General features: G+C 41.4%; 1 protein-coding gene across 1 annotated transcript; it reads right to left on the reverse strand.

The window, feature by feature from the left end:
* Positions 1 to 2,894: 2,894 nt before the first annotated feature.
* On the reverse strand, positions 2,895 to 16,460 carry CHRNB4 (cholinergic receptor nicotinic beta 4 subunit). Its single transcript, XM_069866910.1, has 6 exons — positions 16,112 to 16,460; positions 11,879 to 12,024; positions 11,285 to 11,329; positions 11,049 to 11,158; positions 5,627 to 6,599; positions 2,895 to 3,650 (listed from the first exon to the last, which is right to left on the reverse strand). The coding sequence occupies exons 1-6, from the start codon at positions 16,164 to 16,166 to the stop codon at positions 3,510 to 3,512; spliced, it is 1,470 nt and encodes a 489-aa protein (XP_069723011.1). The 5' UTR covers positions 16,167 to 16,460; the 3' UTR covers positions 2,895 to 3,509.
* Positions 16,461 to 16,533: the final 73 nt, after the last annotated feature.

Below are 16,533 nucleotides of genomic sequence, written 5' to 3' on the forward strand. Positions count from 1 at the left end.
GCTGCAGGGATGCAGCAGATAATACAAATATAATATAAATATTCCAAATAAACTCACCTGGATGTAGGTGGTTCATGTGTGTGGTGGTGGTGGCGGCGGCACTTCCACGTGTTCTGATGGAAGATGGGATTGATCAGAATTAGAGTTTAGTGATGGTAGAGAGTGGGGAGGGAGCCAACAAAGGCTATTTCTTACAGTTCAGGAAGCTGGTTACACACTGCCATTGAAAAACAATTTTAGTGAAAAATACATTTTGAATGACTGCTTTTCTTCTCTTTTTGATGAAAAGCATTACTGTAATAAACCTGAGAAGTAGAATGAACTGGGATCCGCTCATATTCATTTTAGCCTGCAAGATGACATTTTGAACATTTTCTTTTCTCTAGAAATCTTTTATTTTTGAGAATTTGTCAAAAAATGAAAGTGGAAAACACTACAACTCTTGGACAAGTTAAACTGGAAACAGTTCTGTGTATCACGTAGGTGGAGCTGCTGAGGCTTAGGCAAAAATAGCATTTCCCATTTCGAAAGCACAGTTTTAGGAGGTCAGATTTTTCAAAATTTTAGGATGAAATTTTCCATTCTGAAATATGCTCTGTATTGAGTTATTTCTAGAATCTTAAAAAAAAATACAGTAGTGGTTTCCAAGAACCTAACTAAGGAAGATTTTGTTGCTTCACTTGTGCTTCAAAAATGGAATCAGTTGTATGGAGAAGTGTATGGAAAGCACCGGAGCCCATCATTTCCTGGCTAAGGAGCTCCAGTTCTGCAGGGATCTCCCCCGGGGGCCAAGGATGTGCCTTTTGAAAGCTTTTTCTGTGTTTGTCAAGTCTGAGGGCTGCGCTCTGCATTAGCTGCTAGCTGAGCTGCCAAATCCTTTCTAAAACTTCTCTCTCTGCTGGAGATAATTCAGCTGAAGGCTGCAGTTGGGAGGCAAGCATTATCAGTCATTACTGCTCATAAAGATAAGGCCAGCTATGAGATCCAGTGCTGGAGGCCTCATTGCAGTAGCACTCGGGCAGTGTTGGGGAGGAGGAGGAGAAGAAGGGACCAGGGAAGAGGAGTAATGAGAGCAGGACAGAGCCAAAAGTGCTGTTGGTACTGGGTGAAAAGAACACAGAGAGGAGGATCTGCTCTGCACAGGTCTGTTGTTGGTCAGGTGGACTGGTGGGTCTGCAGCTGACTTGCAGCATCCTTGGTTGCTTGGCTGGGTGAGTCCCTCTTCCTCTGCCCTGCAGGAGCGTGTAGTAGCTCATGAGAGTGTTTAAGTCTGTGCTGCCTCTTTCAGAATCACTGTTTTGTGATTTCGTGGGATTTAAAGGGGCTTCACCTTTACACTGCCTGGTGCTGGCAGCTGTTCTGGCTTCCTTCTGGCTTCTCTGTAAGCAGAAAAAGCTGCTTAGCAGCTGGGGTAGTGCATGCATGTGTACTTGTGATGTGCACACGGCAGCTCCTGACATATCACCTGATATGGAGGAGCATCTCCCTGCATGGGTGGAGACAACCCTCTGCTCCCATGGGGCTGCATGTGCCCCATCTCCTCTCAGAGCTGTTGTTTCAGTTCTCTGCAGAGAAATTGCTCTGCTCTGTAGGTTTGGCAAGGAGAAGACATTTGATGCAGGGAGAGCAGGTTTGACCCACTTAAACTTTACACCGCTCATCAGTCACTGTGAGAAATGGCCAGTACTGTTAGTGTTTGGGGAGATGACCAGAGCATTGCTGCCCTCTGGGAGAGGAGGATCTGGCAGCTTCCATGGTCTCAGGGTACACCTGCCCTTAGTAGGGCTATCCTGCAGTCATCCTTCACCTTCTTGCTGTCTTCAGGGATGGACACAGTTACAGTGCGTAGAGGAAGGCAAAGGGAAGGGAGAATGATAGTGTTACAACCGTTCCTTCTTCTGGTCTGTGACCTAGAGAGGATGGTGCTGCTGCTGATGCAGCCTCATCCACTCCGTTTCTGGTACTTTTTCATTGTAGCTTTCCTAGGCTGCCGTGCACCAGGCTGTGCTGCAGTGCTCGGCCCCTGGGGCAGCAGTTCCGGTGCTCAGGGGTGAGGGGGGTTTGTGGCAGGAGGGCTGGGGAGTTCAGCACATGGGCAGGGAGGGAGGGAACACAGAAATCGACAGGTGTCCCAGAGTTGCTCTGAACAGTTGGAAGGGTGTTGGTGTAGAGGTTTTCACAGAATCATAGAATAGTTAGGGTTGGAAGGGACCTTAAGGATCATCTAGTTCCAACCCCCCTGCTGTAGCTTCCTGGGAGTGGTGATGTAGGTAGATGTAGCTCAGTTTTGATGAGGGCAGGTAGAGCTGGAGGTGACTTCATCTGTGGTTTGTTGAAGAACGCTGGTTTAGATGCCAGCTAATCTTCTCCTGGGACGGGTCAGCCTCAAATACGTGTCACAAGTAGTAGTGGATTGCAATAGTTTGCTCACCAGTCATTATTTGTGCCTATCAATGGTGGTAAAATTATGATGTGTTCTGACAGCACCCCAAGGAAAAGCTGAGGCTGATACAGCTTGAAAAATGTCAGGAGCTCACTGCTCTTTTTGCAGGTTAGGAGCCACCTGGAACAACATGTGGTGGGATTGTCCTTTGATGGGAGTTTAGAGCCTTGAGCTGCCCTTTGGCAAAGACTTTGAGATGGGACACGCATTGTATGTCTTTCATAGCTAGTTTGGCGAGGACTGTACTTAAATTTGCATTAAAATCCCCCCTGCAAAACATGCAGGTCCGTCAGTTCTCATTCTAGCTGCCTTTAAGAGTTGTCTGCTCAAGACGCTTTCCTTAGCCTTAGGTTCATGAATGTGTGTGTGAACCCCAGTAACATGAGCTGTTAAAGTTGCAGTAACATTTCACAGCTAAATCTGTATAAAGGAAAACTTTATGCTTTATTTATATTTCATCACTGAACAGAGTATATAAATGTTGAATTATCATATATTAATTCAGCCTCTGTTGATCTATCAGCTAAAAGAGATGGCAGAACTGTCTCTGTTACTCAGTTTGGTTTTAAATATTATACTCAAACGGCTAAACAGTAATTCCATCTGTAAAGCTCTCTAAATCAGACACAGATAGTTTTGGTGCATTTGAAGGAAGTAAATGTCATAGCAATACCTTCTTTGTAATAGGGGAAACTGCAGTATTCTAAGGAAAGAAAAAGTCTTTCTTGAGGCAATGTATGTAAAATAGTTTTTAAATAGTAATCCTCGTGAGCGAGGAAGTATATTGTACAGTAAATGCCTTTTTCCATTAGACAGACTTCAAATAATTGAAAAAGTGGCCAAGATATCACCAGAAATACTGAACTTATTGAACAAAAATAATTGTTTTCGGTTTGTTTTGTGGTATTTTCCCCTATCACAATAAGTCAAGTTCTACTTCCTATTTCCCTACTCTAAATCTGATGTAAGAGCAACTCATTTGGCATCTCGGTGGATTTAACAGAGGGCAACTGAGAGCCAAATGAGACCCAGCATCTATGTAAGTATCAACAGCTTTAAATGACAACTAGGGGTTCATGGCAGCAGTGTGGTTTTGAAAAAGTGGCTGCAGAAATAATCCCACAGTCCCCAGGACACAAACGAGAACGAATATCCAGAGAAACAGCCTGTCCACTACCATGGCAACATACTTCCAATCTTCAATGACCTGGAAGAAAAAGCCAATTAAATATATTAGCCATTTGTTGTATTCTTTTTGCTCTTCTTCTTGCTAATGCCTTAAAAAGGAAACAGATCTCAAGGTTCAGAGCATAAACTGACTTTAGGCTTGGAAAGGGATTTTTCTTTTACGACCATTCTGGTCAGTGGAGAAAAACCTGTCACTATTTCTTTGCTGTCTTTGATACATCGGGTACTGAGTGTGGTTGCTTGTTAGAAGCCAGTCTGGAAGGATCCACAGTCTAATACAATTAAGGTTTTTTTTTCTTTTAGTTTGCAGATGCTATTAATTGTAGTGAACAGAACTAGATGGTGTTTACTGCTATTAAAGAACCTTAGCTTTATCTTAATCAAGAGGTTTAATGCATATTAATACTGTTACTTTTATTAAAATCCCTTTCTGCCTTGCACATCTTGTCTGTAACAGTCTGTGACCGGCCTTTGATTCTGTTCTCGAACTGAAATGACTATCAAGCCATCAGCATAAAGGGGGAATATGTAATTCTTCATTTGCATCACAGGAATAATTATTTTTTCCTCTCTCATTGATTCTAGTTACGTATGGGACATCCTCACCTCGATGACCTTACTGTGCTTGTCAATGATCTCATGCCTCAAATTAAACCATTACATATTTTTCCTTTCGTGCACACTTTTAAATTTCATTGCTGCTAAAGGGAGTTGTGCGCTTCTGAAATCAGACTATAGTAAATATACATGAACAGTTGTTATTAGACTGTGGTAATGGAGGAAGACAGACGAGACTAAAATTATGAATCTAGACGAGAGTAGTACATAATATCAGAGGACTTTGTGTGAAAAGCGTTCAATTAATTTTTAATGTATAAAATACCCTTGAAAATTATTCTTAATAACAAGGGGAAGCTTTGTCAATCCATTAGTATGCAACACAGCTTGCAAGAATTTCTGAGCTTGTAGAAAACTTTTTTTCTCCTCTATGAAGTCTGCTTCTGTTCAGTCATTTTCAATGTTTACAAGCTCATGTCTAATGTTAATAGCTGCTCTTCTTTATTTCTATTGACAGTAATTTCAGTTAATAGGAAACATGACCTACTCCACTACTCAGCAGCATGCTTCTCTAGGGACTTCTGCAGGATCAGAGACCAGACTTTATTTAATCTGCTTGGCTGAGAGAGGGAGAGCACAACAGGAACAGAGTACAGACAGTCTGAACGGGACCTGGGTCAGAGAGAGGACGCTGGTAGATATAAGGATGATTTTTTTCCTAACCATGGGTAAGTATTGTGTCTAAGCAAAACTCTGAACAACCTGAGCTTTTCCAACATTATTCACAGTGCATTTATATTGTCTTTTGTGTGGTACCACATGAGTAGGGCAAGTGAATAGGGCGGCAGCCACACTGCTTAAATGCATCCTGGAGAAAGTACTTGTCATAGCCAATAATGAGTCTGATTTAACTCTAACAAATGAAATGTCAGCTCTGCTGGCATTAGGATTTCAATCCTACCCATCGTGTTTGCCATACATGGACAGATATCTTGGCCCAGAGAAAGTGTTTGCAAAGGCATTTTATTGAACTTTCCTACTGTGCTCAGTTAGCCAAATAAACACTTAACCTGCAGGTAGATCATTTCTGGTTAACATGGCCTGGCTGTGGGTTGTGTTACAATGTTACTGAGTACCTTTTCTGACCTGGAACTAAATATTGTTTTTTTTCCCTTGTCAAACACTACTTAAGTGTGACAACACAGCTTTTTCAAGGGATTCTCATGACTCACTGTGCAATCAACATTCTCTCTTTGTAGAAATAGCTGTGTTACTTCCCAGGAGAGTGTTGGTGCTTACCAAATTACTATCCTTTTAGTTATTTTAATGGCAAAAAAAATTATTTCCTATTATAAACTGTAGTTAGAGGCTCTCTAAGAACTTTAGAATAGCTAGGGAAGCTTGGAAAGACAGGGATGACTTCTCGTGTTTACTTACACTTTGGTCGTTGTCGTCACTTTTCATGTGCTCTGCTATAAAACTCACTCCATCAATTGCTTCTTGGACTTCAGGAGAAAATTTCATGCCTGTCCTTAACCTGAAATCTCGATGACTGCTGGCATTGTCAAGAGTCTCAGTGATTTTCATATCATATTTTTTGGCAGAGGCTGTACTCAAAAAATAGGTAGAGTTCTTGTAGAAATCAGCTGGGTCCATACAAGGGTTCTCTGCTTTTGTCTTTTTGCAGTTGCATGGCTTTTGCTTTGGTGAATTATTTTCTGGACGCTTCATGAACAGATAGGCTGGGAGTCTTTCCAGGAAAACCAGCTTTACCCAAGGGGGCATAGTGTGAGTACTTGGAGATCGATGGTGGACATTGAGGACACAGACACTGGTGACTATTGAGAAGGTCACTAGTACCATTGTAAACATGAGATACTTCCCAATCAGTGGAACATCTAGAGAAGTTGGAGGAACTATTTTGGAGATCAGCAGCAAGAACACAGTCAAGGCAAGCAGCACAGATATGCATAAGGTCATTTTTTCACCACAGTCCGAAGGCAAGTAGAACACCAGGATAGCTAAGGATGTAATTAGCACACACGGAATGATAAGATTGATGGTATAAAAAAGAGGTTTCCTTTTAATAATGAAGTCATATGTCACATCGACATAATTGGGGTCCAAAGGATTTACAGTCCTTCTTCCTGGGAGTGCTACAATGTCCCACTCTCCACTTGGCGTAAAGTCGTCCATGCTTGCCATGGAAGTTTTAAGCACCATATCAATTTCTGTGTGATCATACGTCCAAGACCGAAATTTTAATGTGCAGTTTTGTTGATCAAATGGGAAATGCTTAACTTCAATCTTGCAGGCACTCTTGTAAATGGCTGGTGGCAACCAGCAAATGCTTCCGTTATTCTTTACAATCGCATTTGTGTATAGCGAAACTTCATATGTGCCATCCGCACTAGTGAAACAAGAGGAGAGAAAAGGGAGAGAAAATAATAAAACAAGAAGATACTTCAAAACAGAGGAGCTCTGGCATTGTTGACCACGTAGGCCTCAGTTGTTTTGAAAGTCAAAATTTAGTAATGCTTTGATTTTGAAAATCTACGTTGTAGGCATCTATAACTTGTTAGGGGGATTAATGTATGCAGTTTTCCCCATCAGAATGGGTATTTGATGCAATACTTAGAGAAAATATTTTATAAAATTATTATTAAATAATAAATATGCATCTCTGTTTCATCCAAAGAACTCGGAGTATTTTGTAAATATTTATTGAAGTAATGAAGGCTTAAAACATCTCTGAAGGCTGAGTAAAAATGAGTTCCTCCAGGATGAAAATGGAGATACCTTTGATGTGTAACACAGCCACTGCTAAGAGCACACTGCAACACTACAAAATGACTTGGAGGAGGAAATAAGGATGAGCAGTGTTAGTTAGAAATACAGGGAGAGTGTAGGCAGGGGAAATGCAATTATATGGTTTATAATTTATTGCATCACTCCACTTAATGTTTTCTTATTACAAAACCAGAACAGACAAGCCACAGTGTTCTTAGTGCCCACAAATAATCTTGGCTTTGTATCTACTCCAACTGCCGAACTTCCAGGAGAGTCTTCTGTCTTGTGGTGGGCCCTTTAATTCAAGGAGAAGGTCATTATCACTCTGTAGTCAGTATCTTCTCCTGCCCAATGTCTATGGGCAGACAGTTTAGGGTTGTTTAACCCATGAAGTATCCTGAGGTAGAAAGTGGTCAGTTGCTGATGAACAGTCTTGAGATTTAGTGTTTCTGAGCACATTCGCTGCATCTCCTCAAGTATGCTATGCAACACAGCAGGAGGGAGAAACTCTTAGTGACTGTCAGTCTTGACAGATGAGCAAACTCAAAGGTTTGTTCCTGTATTGATCAATTGCTTTTGTTGAAAACTGGGTAAGCCATCGTGTTGGACTGCAAAGAAGAGTCTGGGTACATCCCACCTGCCTTCTTTTTGATAAATATCTATGTAAAGAAACGCGCATAACTAGAGACAGTGCGTTATCTGCAAAATACCAGACTGAGCTCACAGCAAGAGTAAAGGAGTGAAGTTTAGCTGACTTTGGTTAAGTAGCACCCTTCTTTTTGAGTGGAAATGTGCTCCTTAAGAGTTAATTAAAAGTCTAATGCATTACTTATTTGTTGGCAAGACCTCATAGAAAATAGAGGTGTTTCAGTCCTAAGGTTGATTGTTTTTCTAAGCAGGGAAGTGCTGCATTATCCAAGCTTGGCCCATGCGTAGCTGTTCACATCCTTATGTTTAGCTCTGAAAAAGGCCTCATGTTGCAAACCCTGGTGCCTGGCACTAAGCTGAGATTCTTGTAGCTAATTCACCTGGGCAGTGTTAAGACCAGATGCAGAAGCCAGTGGCTAGAGCATGTGAGGGTCACTAGTTCATTGTCAATAGAATTGCTGTTGCTCGCTAAAGAAATTGAATTTTCTTTCTCACTTCTCTGATTTCCGCAGTTAGGTTTGCCATTAATCACATGCGGTGTAGACTCCTGGGACTGAGAGCATGTAGGCTCTTCTGGTACAGAGACTGGCGTGCCGGTTCTGTCTCCGTACCCGCTGCAGTCCTGTGCACAGGACAGTGATGTGGGACACGGGGATGCTCTCTGTGTTTTCCTTAGCACTTGAACTGACTGATGCCTATGAAATGATGGTTCAGCCGCAGAAAGTTACAGGGGATTGTCCTTAATCTAAAATATTAATTTCAAGCTTTGTACTAATGTAAGAATCCAATCTGGTGAGGTTAAAAGGTTGTTCCCTTTCATTTAAGAAGCCTTTTAGAACTGTTTCTTTCCATTCCTTCAATTCATTAAATGGTATCATTTAGGGAGTAAGGCAGTAAGAAGCAGAAGGAAGGGGCACAATTTACCAGATTTGACCAGGCAGATTATGTCCTAAGCCACTGGCAGAATTATTTTGTGACTAATACAGTAGTTTTAAGTATTTCTTAAATCTGATTTCCAGCAGTAGGATTCTAGGGACTTAACTCAGTTATATATAAACTTCCTAGCTTTCCTATCTGTATTTGTTCATAAACCGTCATATGTTCATGAATTCATTAGTTTTCCAAGTATCATGAAAGTATAAGTTTTGATTATTTTTTTTCCCAGCAATTGGATCTCATCTACTTCAAGGCTTTTCCAGAGGCTTAAAACCAAACCAAAATTGGCAGTTAGAGCTGTTTGTTTGAAAGAACTGAAGTACGATCTAGCACCAAGCTTTTGTTTTTCTCATGATTGCAAATCAACGAGATCAAATGTTGACAGCTTTCTTATGTATTCTTAAAACTGATTTTTTATATTTTATTAAAATATAACTTTTTTTTTCTTAAATAATGTTAAATCATGGAGTTCTGATACATGTGAACTTTCTAACAGACTTATGTTGTAGAGGCTGTGGTAGAAGGTGGCAGGGGGAAGAAGTAGGAGACTTGCCCAGCTAGACACCCACAAGTCTATGGGGCCGGATGGGATCCACTCAAGGGTATTGAAGGAGCTGGTGGATGTGCTGGCCAAACCCCTTTCCGACATCTTCCAACAGTCCTGGAAGACTGGGGAAGTCCCACTGGACTGGAGGCTGATGTTGTGCCCATCTACAAGAAGGGTCGCAGGGAGGATCCAGGGAACTACAGGCCTGTCAGTCTGACCTCAGTGCCAGGGAAAGTCATAGAACAGGTGATCTTGAGTGCTATCATGAAGCACATGCAAGACAACCGGGTGATCAGGCCCAGTCAACACGGGTTCACGAAAGGCAGGTCTTGCCAAACTAACCTGATCACCTTCTATGATAAAGTGACTCAACTACTGGACGAGGGAAAGGCTGTGGATGTATCTTCCTGGACTTTAGTAAAGCCTTTCACACAGTTTCTCACAGCATTCTGCTTTGGAAACTGTCAGCCTCTGGCCTGGACAGGCGCACACTCTCCTGGGTGGAAAAATGGTTGGATGGCCGGGCCCAGAGAGTGGTGGGAAATGGTGTGAAATCCAGCTGGAGGCCAGTGACAAGTGGGGTTCCCCAGGGCTCAGTGCTGGGTCCAGCCCTGTTCAATGTCTTTATCAATGGCCTGGATGAAGGCATTGAGGGCACCCTTAGCAAGTTTGCATATGTTTTTGGAAGTGTTGATCTGCTGGAGGGTAGGGAGGCTCTGCAAAGGGATCTGGACAGGCTGGACCTCTGGGCAGAGTCCAATGGCATGAGGTTTAACAAGGCCAAGTGCTGGGTCCTGCACTTGAGGCACAACAACCCTGGGCAGCTACAGACTAGAAGAAGTCTGGCTGGAAAGCTGCCTGGAGGAGAGGGACCTGGGGGTGTTGGTTGACAGCAACTGAACATGAGCCAGCAGGGGCCCAGGTGGACAAGAAGGCCAATGGCATCTGGGCTTGGATCAGAAATGGAGTGGCCAGCAGGTCCAGGGAGGTTATTCTCCCTCTGTACTCGGCACTGGTGAGACCGCTCCTCAAATCCTGTGTTCAGTTCTGGGCCCCTCACCACAAGAAGGATGTTGAGGCTCTGGAGCGAGTCCAGAGAAGAGCAACAAAGCTGGTGAAGGGGCTGGAGAACAGGCCTTGTGAGGAATGGCTGAGAGAGCTGGGGGTTGTTTAGCCTGGAGAAGAGGAGGCTGAGGGGAGACCTCATTGCTCTCTACAACTACGTGAGAGGAGGTTGTGAAGTGGAGGGAGCTGGGCTCTTCTCCCAAGTGACAGGGGACAGGATGAGAGGGAATGGCCTCAAGCTCCACCAGGAGAGGTTTAGGCTGGACATTAGGAAAAAAAATCTTCACAGAAAGGTTCATTGGGCACTGGAACAGGCTGCCCAGGGAGGTGGTTGATTCACCTTCCCTGGAGGTGTTTAAGGCACGGGTGGACAAGGTGCTGAGGGGAACGATTTAGGGTTTGATAGGAATGGTTGGACTCGATGATCCAGTGGGTCTCTTCCAACCTGGTGATTCTATGATTCTATGACAAAAATGTAGCTCAGAACCTCGGATGTCTGATAGAATTCCAGATGTGTTGTCCTCTTGCAAACATGGCCACTGTACGGCTGTGCTTGTACTTAGAATTTGTGCTTTCTATATAGTCCAGTTAGATACAGATCTGCACCTCAGTTCTGAGTCACCAATCCTCTGGTGTTGTAACAGCTCACACTGAAAATATGCTCCAGGTCTCCTGGAGTTTCTTTAACAAGAGCCCTGATTTAATTATATCTGAGGCCAGTACCCCAGTCAGATACACTGGATACTGGCTAAAAGTTACAAAGTCCAGTTTTACAATTTTATCAGACCTCCTTCATTGGTTCTGATGATCATTTCTTGATATGGGGTTAAAATTTTCTTCACCATCTACACAAACTACAGAAATTTTACTTACTTATTGTAAAGCACGATGTCTGGTAACCAGATGTGTTTTGCAGGTATTCTCAGCTTATTTATTCCTTCGTAGTCAGAGGGCTTCCAAGCCAAACGGTAATCAATCCACTCCTAGAAGAAGAATTACATGGTAGTGATGGGAGTATCCAGACCAGCACTAACAAAACAATCACTGCAATGCAGTGAAAGCTGTTTTGTTTGTGCTTTGCAGAAAAATGTCTGTCTGGGCTTGGTTACCTGGTTCAGCCAGACGTTTGTGGTCATGATCTGCTCCCGTTCATTCTGTGGGGAAAAAGAGAGGGAAGAATTTTTATTGAATAGGCAGAGTTGCTTACATGAGGATTGTTTTAACCATGTTAAGCTATTACAGCCAGAATTAACAGACCTCTTTCTGTACAGTATTTCACTGTTCTTTGCTGATATACCATGAGAGTTTGGGCTGGCTTCATGGCTTGTTTTCAGGCCATTCAGCTGCATGTCTTTAATGCAAGCAGCAGAAGATGGTTTAGTGTTGTGTGCTTGGTGCAGGCTAGATCCTGACCTGGTGTAACTTACCGTAGCTGTATGGAAAGCAGGGGAATGATTTTGGTTTTTTGATCAGTGGAATTTTATTGGATGAAGATCCACCTGATGCCCTGTATTTCTTTTGGATAGATTGGTCTCCCTGTGGTGTCTGCATTCTGAAGTATAAAACCAGAAGATTTCATGCACGGGCCCTGCCTGCAAAGTATTATTATGTAAATTAGAAAATAACAGGGACGTAGTACTTTTTCGCAAAGAGTGCTGTGCAGGTAGTGATGAATTAAAAAGCATAGCCTAATTTGAACTTACCACGCTGATGAGCTGTGCCAGGGAAACCTGCAGTTCTATAGATACCAACTGGGATGAGTTGACGGCTGGTCGAATTAACTTATTGTACCTGTCAGGACTCAGTAGGTGGTTCATTAGCTTCTCTTCAGCATCTGCCGCGGTGCTTCCTGTAAAACATTACAGAACAGGATTAAAGAAGGGAGACCAAGTGGCATGATTTAGGGATCACAGAATTTCTGTGTAGCCAGTGATGCTTCTTTTTCAGAACGATATTATTTTAAAACCTGAGGTGGTATGTAAGCCTTATTTTGTGTGGAAACAAAACCTGATTTATGGACTAGCACAAATACTGTAAATCTTAGATGGCCAAAGCTGAATTTCAGAGACTGCAAAGTATAGTATCTGCAGGATGCTATCAAACAAGCCTGACCATTCTCCATGGAGCAGAACAGTTTACGGTACAGTCCCAGAGGTAACTGCATCTGTTCCCATGCTCTTGCATGTACTTTTTAAGGGCATTCTAGTGGACTTTTCAAATCGCTGTTTGCCACACGATAATACTGATGACTAAGGTCCTGGTAACATCCTGCCCATAGACCCGGAGAGATTCTGCTTTATTTTGAGTAAGTCTATGTTGTGCTATACAGCTGACGGCGATGGACACAGGTGTTAATGAAAATGGATTCTAGTCCAACTGATAGAATGATTCTTCCATAGGAAAGGGTGCCTGACTGAACCCTAGAAACTGCAGAAATGATGATGTCTCTACAGCATGCCTACTTCGTTATTCCTCAGAGCAGTTCCACACAATAAAAAACACTGTCCATGCAAGTATCTTAAATTTGTGGTACATTAATTTGTTCTGGTTTTTTATGTTGTAGGACATCCATGAGATCCAGAACAAGGCAGACTTCAAAAGTCCAGGGTCACGTAAGCAACCAGAGTTTGTGTGCCTTCTTTCCAGGTGAATTGGGCTGAAAGTTGCTAAGGGGAACAAGTCTCTCTTGAAGCTTGGTACTTCTGAATTCCACTCAGATTAAAAAGTACTATAAGAACTTCTTGTTTGTGATCCAGTAAGAAAGAGGAGAGACATAAAAGGAAATACCATCAAACAGATTTTTCTCATCTAAGAACAGCTTTTACTCAAGCTCTGGGGAAGGGCTGAGATAAACACCAGGCTTGTTTTAATTCTTTTAAGACCAGCATATGCTATGGCATTCATAGTGTAAATCTTTTCACATATACTTAACCTTAATAGCGTTCCTTGGAATAGGCTTCTCAAGTACTTCTCATACCATTTGGGAAAACAAATTTGGATAAATACATGTGTGTTTGTCAGTTTGTTGTTTGATTTACACTTGCTTTGTACCTCCCTACAAGTCATTATAAAAGCCTTGGTACAATATTTTGATATTACATTTATTCTCAATATAAGTCTGCCAAATCAAAGGCTTGTCAAGCTAAAGCTGTGCAGATCCTTGCAAAGCTCCAGATCCCATTTTTTCTTGTGCAATGCAATCAAGATAGAACTAGATTTGTTGTGAAGAAAATGGGGCCACACTCTAGGAATGAATCATTCAGTGTTTATAGGGTTAGATGAGAAGCCTTGTGGTAGCTAAAGAGAGATTCTTGGTTAAAGTGATTTTATTGTGATGTGTGGGTTTTAGTTTGTTTGTGTTTTTAACAAACATTCCTGCAGTTGCATATGTAAGTGACATAAGCAGATGGCTGTAATTCAAATATAAGTAACTTGTCATTTGATTTGCTTCATACAGCGGTCATTCTTGTTTGCGTGAATTCTTGTTTGAATTGTTAACTATGTTTTCATTGTGTTGCCATCTTTTTTCTGTAAATATTCCAGCATATGGTGTGTTTGCCAGCCACTAAACAAGAAGCAGAAACGGCAGAATATTTGCAGAAGGCTAATTCTGAATTTGTAATAAACGTATTCTCTGAAACCTGATTTTAACAGAGTCATCCGATCTGAAAATCAGAACATACTGTGGGGTCTGCATGTCTGATGAGAACAGCTCAGGTTTCCAAGCACTGGCTCTGCCAATAAATTTGACACAGATGAATGACAGGCCACAACTTAATTATGAAAAATGGTCTGTTAACTAATGAGTCCCTTTAAGAAAGGAATATGCTTTCTTAAGCAAGGGGCTTCTGTAATGTATAATTCTTTATAAAACTGCCATCCTATCCCAACCTTTAAATAAAGAAAGGTTGAAGGGGATGCTCTCTCTTCTCACTTCGTGTATCATATACCACTAGATGTCAGCAATGCACTGCCCTAAACGGTGCTACAGCCGATCTCTCTAAATAATATGTAAAAAGGAGTGATTCTTGTATAATTTTTATGATCTATTTCCCATTACCAGTGTACATATTAACCAGATGGCACCTAACAAGGACAAAATTACCAGATGTCTAAGTTCATGTCTATATGCAATTCATGATGTCAGTAGCTGTACATTTGAAACTCCTCTTTTTCCTCTCGGAGCTGGAAGTGCACAGGGTTTTTTTTTTCTAAACAGGAGTAATCACCAGAAATGTTCCATAGGGTAGAGATGCTTTTAGACAAGACATGCTTTTATTCTTTAATAAAAATGATGAAGCAGTCCTAGACTGGGGGTGGAGTATTTTTGTGTACTCAAAGCAGTAATAGAGAAAACACATTGGGGTGCATCCTGAGCTTAGGAGATTGTTTTAGCCTCACTGAACGTGCTACACGTCTGGTCCATGCCAAGGAGAGAAATTGCCACATAACTTGCTGTACACATTCTGCTCCAAGTTTGTTTTCTCTTCAGGATGCTTCCAATTCGATAGTAAAAGAAATAAAAACACAGACTTCATTCGCTTCCCTGTGCAAACTTTCCCTCTTACATGGTCTGAATTAAGTATATAAAATGAAGTAACTAATCCTGTGTTATGTTGTTTATTTTTAGTGTAATGACAAATACGTTGGAATGATTTCCACACAGCAGAATAAGGAACAATGTTGACAAATCAGGCAAGTGCGCTGTTATCACTGTTTAAATTGTGAAGTTTAACCTAAGGCATGTTCCCCCTATTTCCCTGGCTTAAGTTAGTTCAATAAATATTGAAACAGTATTTGTTTAGAAACCATAAATTGTAGTATGTGTTCCTCTCTCACAAGTAACTTATGTGGACAATGGTAACAAACCAGATTCCCATCTGTAATTAGTAAAAAGCAAGCAAGATGCAGCAATAATACAATCCCATTGTCTTATCTGAAATTACTTCTTGGTGTTGTTACTTCTTGGTTGTTACTTCTGAGTAAAAAGATTTCTATAACCTCTTAGAAAAATGCATGCTAATTTGGAACTCTTGTTGTTCCAGTGGAAAGAGTGCTGAATTATTTTAAAGACTATTTTAATTTCTACACTGGATTTAATGCAAATAAAAAGGAAATACTAATGGGTTTTAAAGTGTGTAATCTAAGAATCTAAAGAAGGCCTTCACTCTTCATTTGTTACAAAGCAGATGTTTTCTAAAGTTGCCTTTCAATGACTGAAGAAACAAAACAACTGTGGGATGAATAGGTTATTATGGGAGAGATGTGGGTTTTGTCTCTGTTCCATTTCAGCCAGTTTCAGTCTGAACACGTGTACAGAAGCTCCCATGGTAAATGCACTATTTCATGCTGCTGTCGGGCTGTGCGCGTTGCGTTGCTTAAAATGCATGCAAGAAATCCTGACAGCCTGAAGAAAATATCCTTAATGCATGTTTGTGGATTTTTTTGAACATTTATTTACCTATGTCAACTTAATTTATTTACATACTAATAAAACAATTAGAAAGTGTGAACTTTGTAAAATATATGAACTTGAGCCAATAACTGTAGAGGGATGAGATCTGTCTTATTTACAGTTCATGTCATGGTTCCTTTTCTTTTTTTTCACTCACAGCACAATACTGGCTTTTCCCATTACAGATGATGCTGGGAGCATCTAAAGGGATATTATTTAGTGATTATTATTGTCATATCCTACTGTTCTGTCATTTTATGTCCAACCTTACTGTCTGTCCATATGCATATTAATGGATTTGCTGATGCCAAACAAGCCAGAAACAACACTGAAATATTCGGTTTCATGCATCCTCTTAAAGTCTGCAACCTACTGAGGTGATAGGTACAAATTGTCTGAGAGCTTATATCACAGTCCTTCCTCATAGCCCCGAAAGCTATCACTGTTCTGCAAACCGTATCCGAAAGAAAAGGTCACTTACCGTTAAAATAAAGGGAGCCCATTACAAAGAGAAAGAGGGTGTACGTATTCCACATGGCAGGAACAAGAAATGAATTACTGTTCTTCAGTTAAGACAGCTGGCAGTAGGCTCTGTTGTCAGGGATGCACAAGGAAGAGACGTAAAAGCAAACCTGAATCTTGGAGGTATTAAATGCCTGGAAAGAAACAGACAGTAGGACCTGGCAGAAGCATTCTGCAAAGTGGAGTTTTCATGAGCATAGAGATCCCTCCCCCTTTGCAGCTGTTTAAAGAGCTTTGTGAAGAGGAAAGGCACATAAGAAGAGAGATCATAATGTGATAACGTTGAATAAGAGGAAATCAAAGAGCAGGCTAAGGAACGTGATCTGTAAAACACAACTGCTGGATTTTTGCTACTAGATAACACTTAGAAGGCTTTATGGT

The sequence above is a fragment of the Phaenicophaeus curvirostris genome, chromosome 12 (assembly GCF_032191515.1).
Source record: "Phaenicophaeus curvirostris isolate KB17595 chromosome 12, BPBGC_Pcur_1.0, whole genome shotgun sequence".
Taxonomy (NCBI): Eukaryota; Metazoa; Chordata; class Aves; order Cuculiformes; family Cuculidae; genus Phaenicophaeus; species Phaenicophaeus curvirostris.

Bases quoted from the DNA above. Each gene is read 5' to 3' on its own strand.
- CHRNB4 (XM_069866910.1), bottom strand. From the start codon at position 16,166: ATGTGGAATACGTACACCCTCTTTCTCTTTGTAATGGGCTCCCTTTAT. The intron at 12,025-16,111 runs GTAAGTGACCTT...AATGTTTTACAG, and splicing joins GGGCTCCCTTTATTTTAACG to GAAGCACCGCGGCAGATGCT. The intron at 3,651-5,626 runs GTAAGTAAACAC...TTTTTCTTCCAG, and splicing joins GTGACGACAACGACCAAAGT to GTCATTGAAGATTGGAAGTA.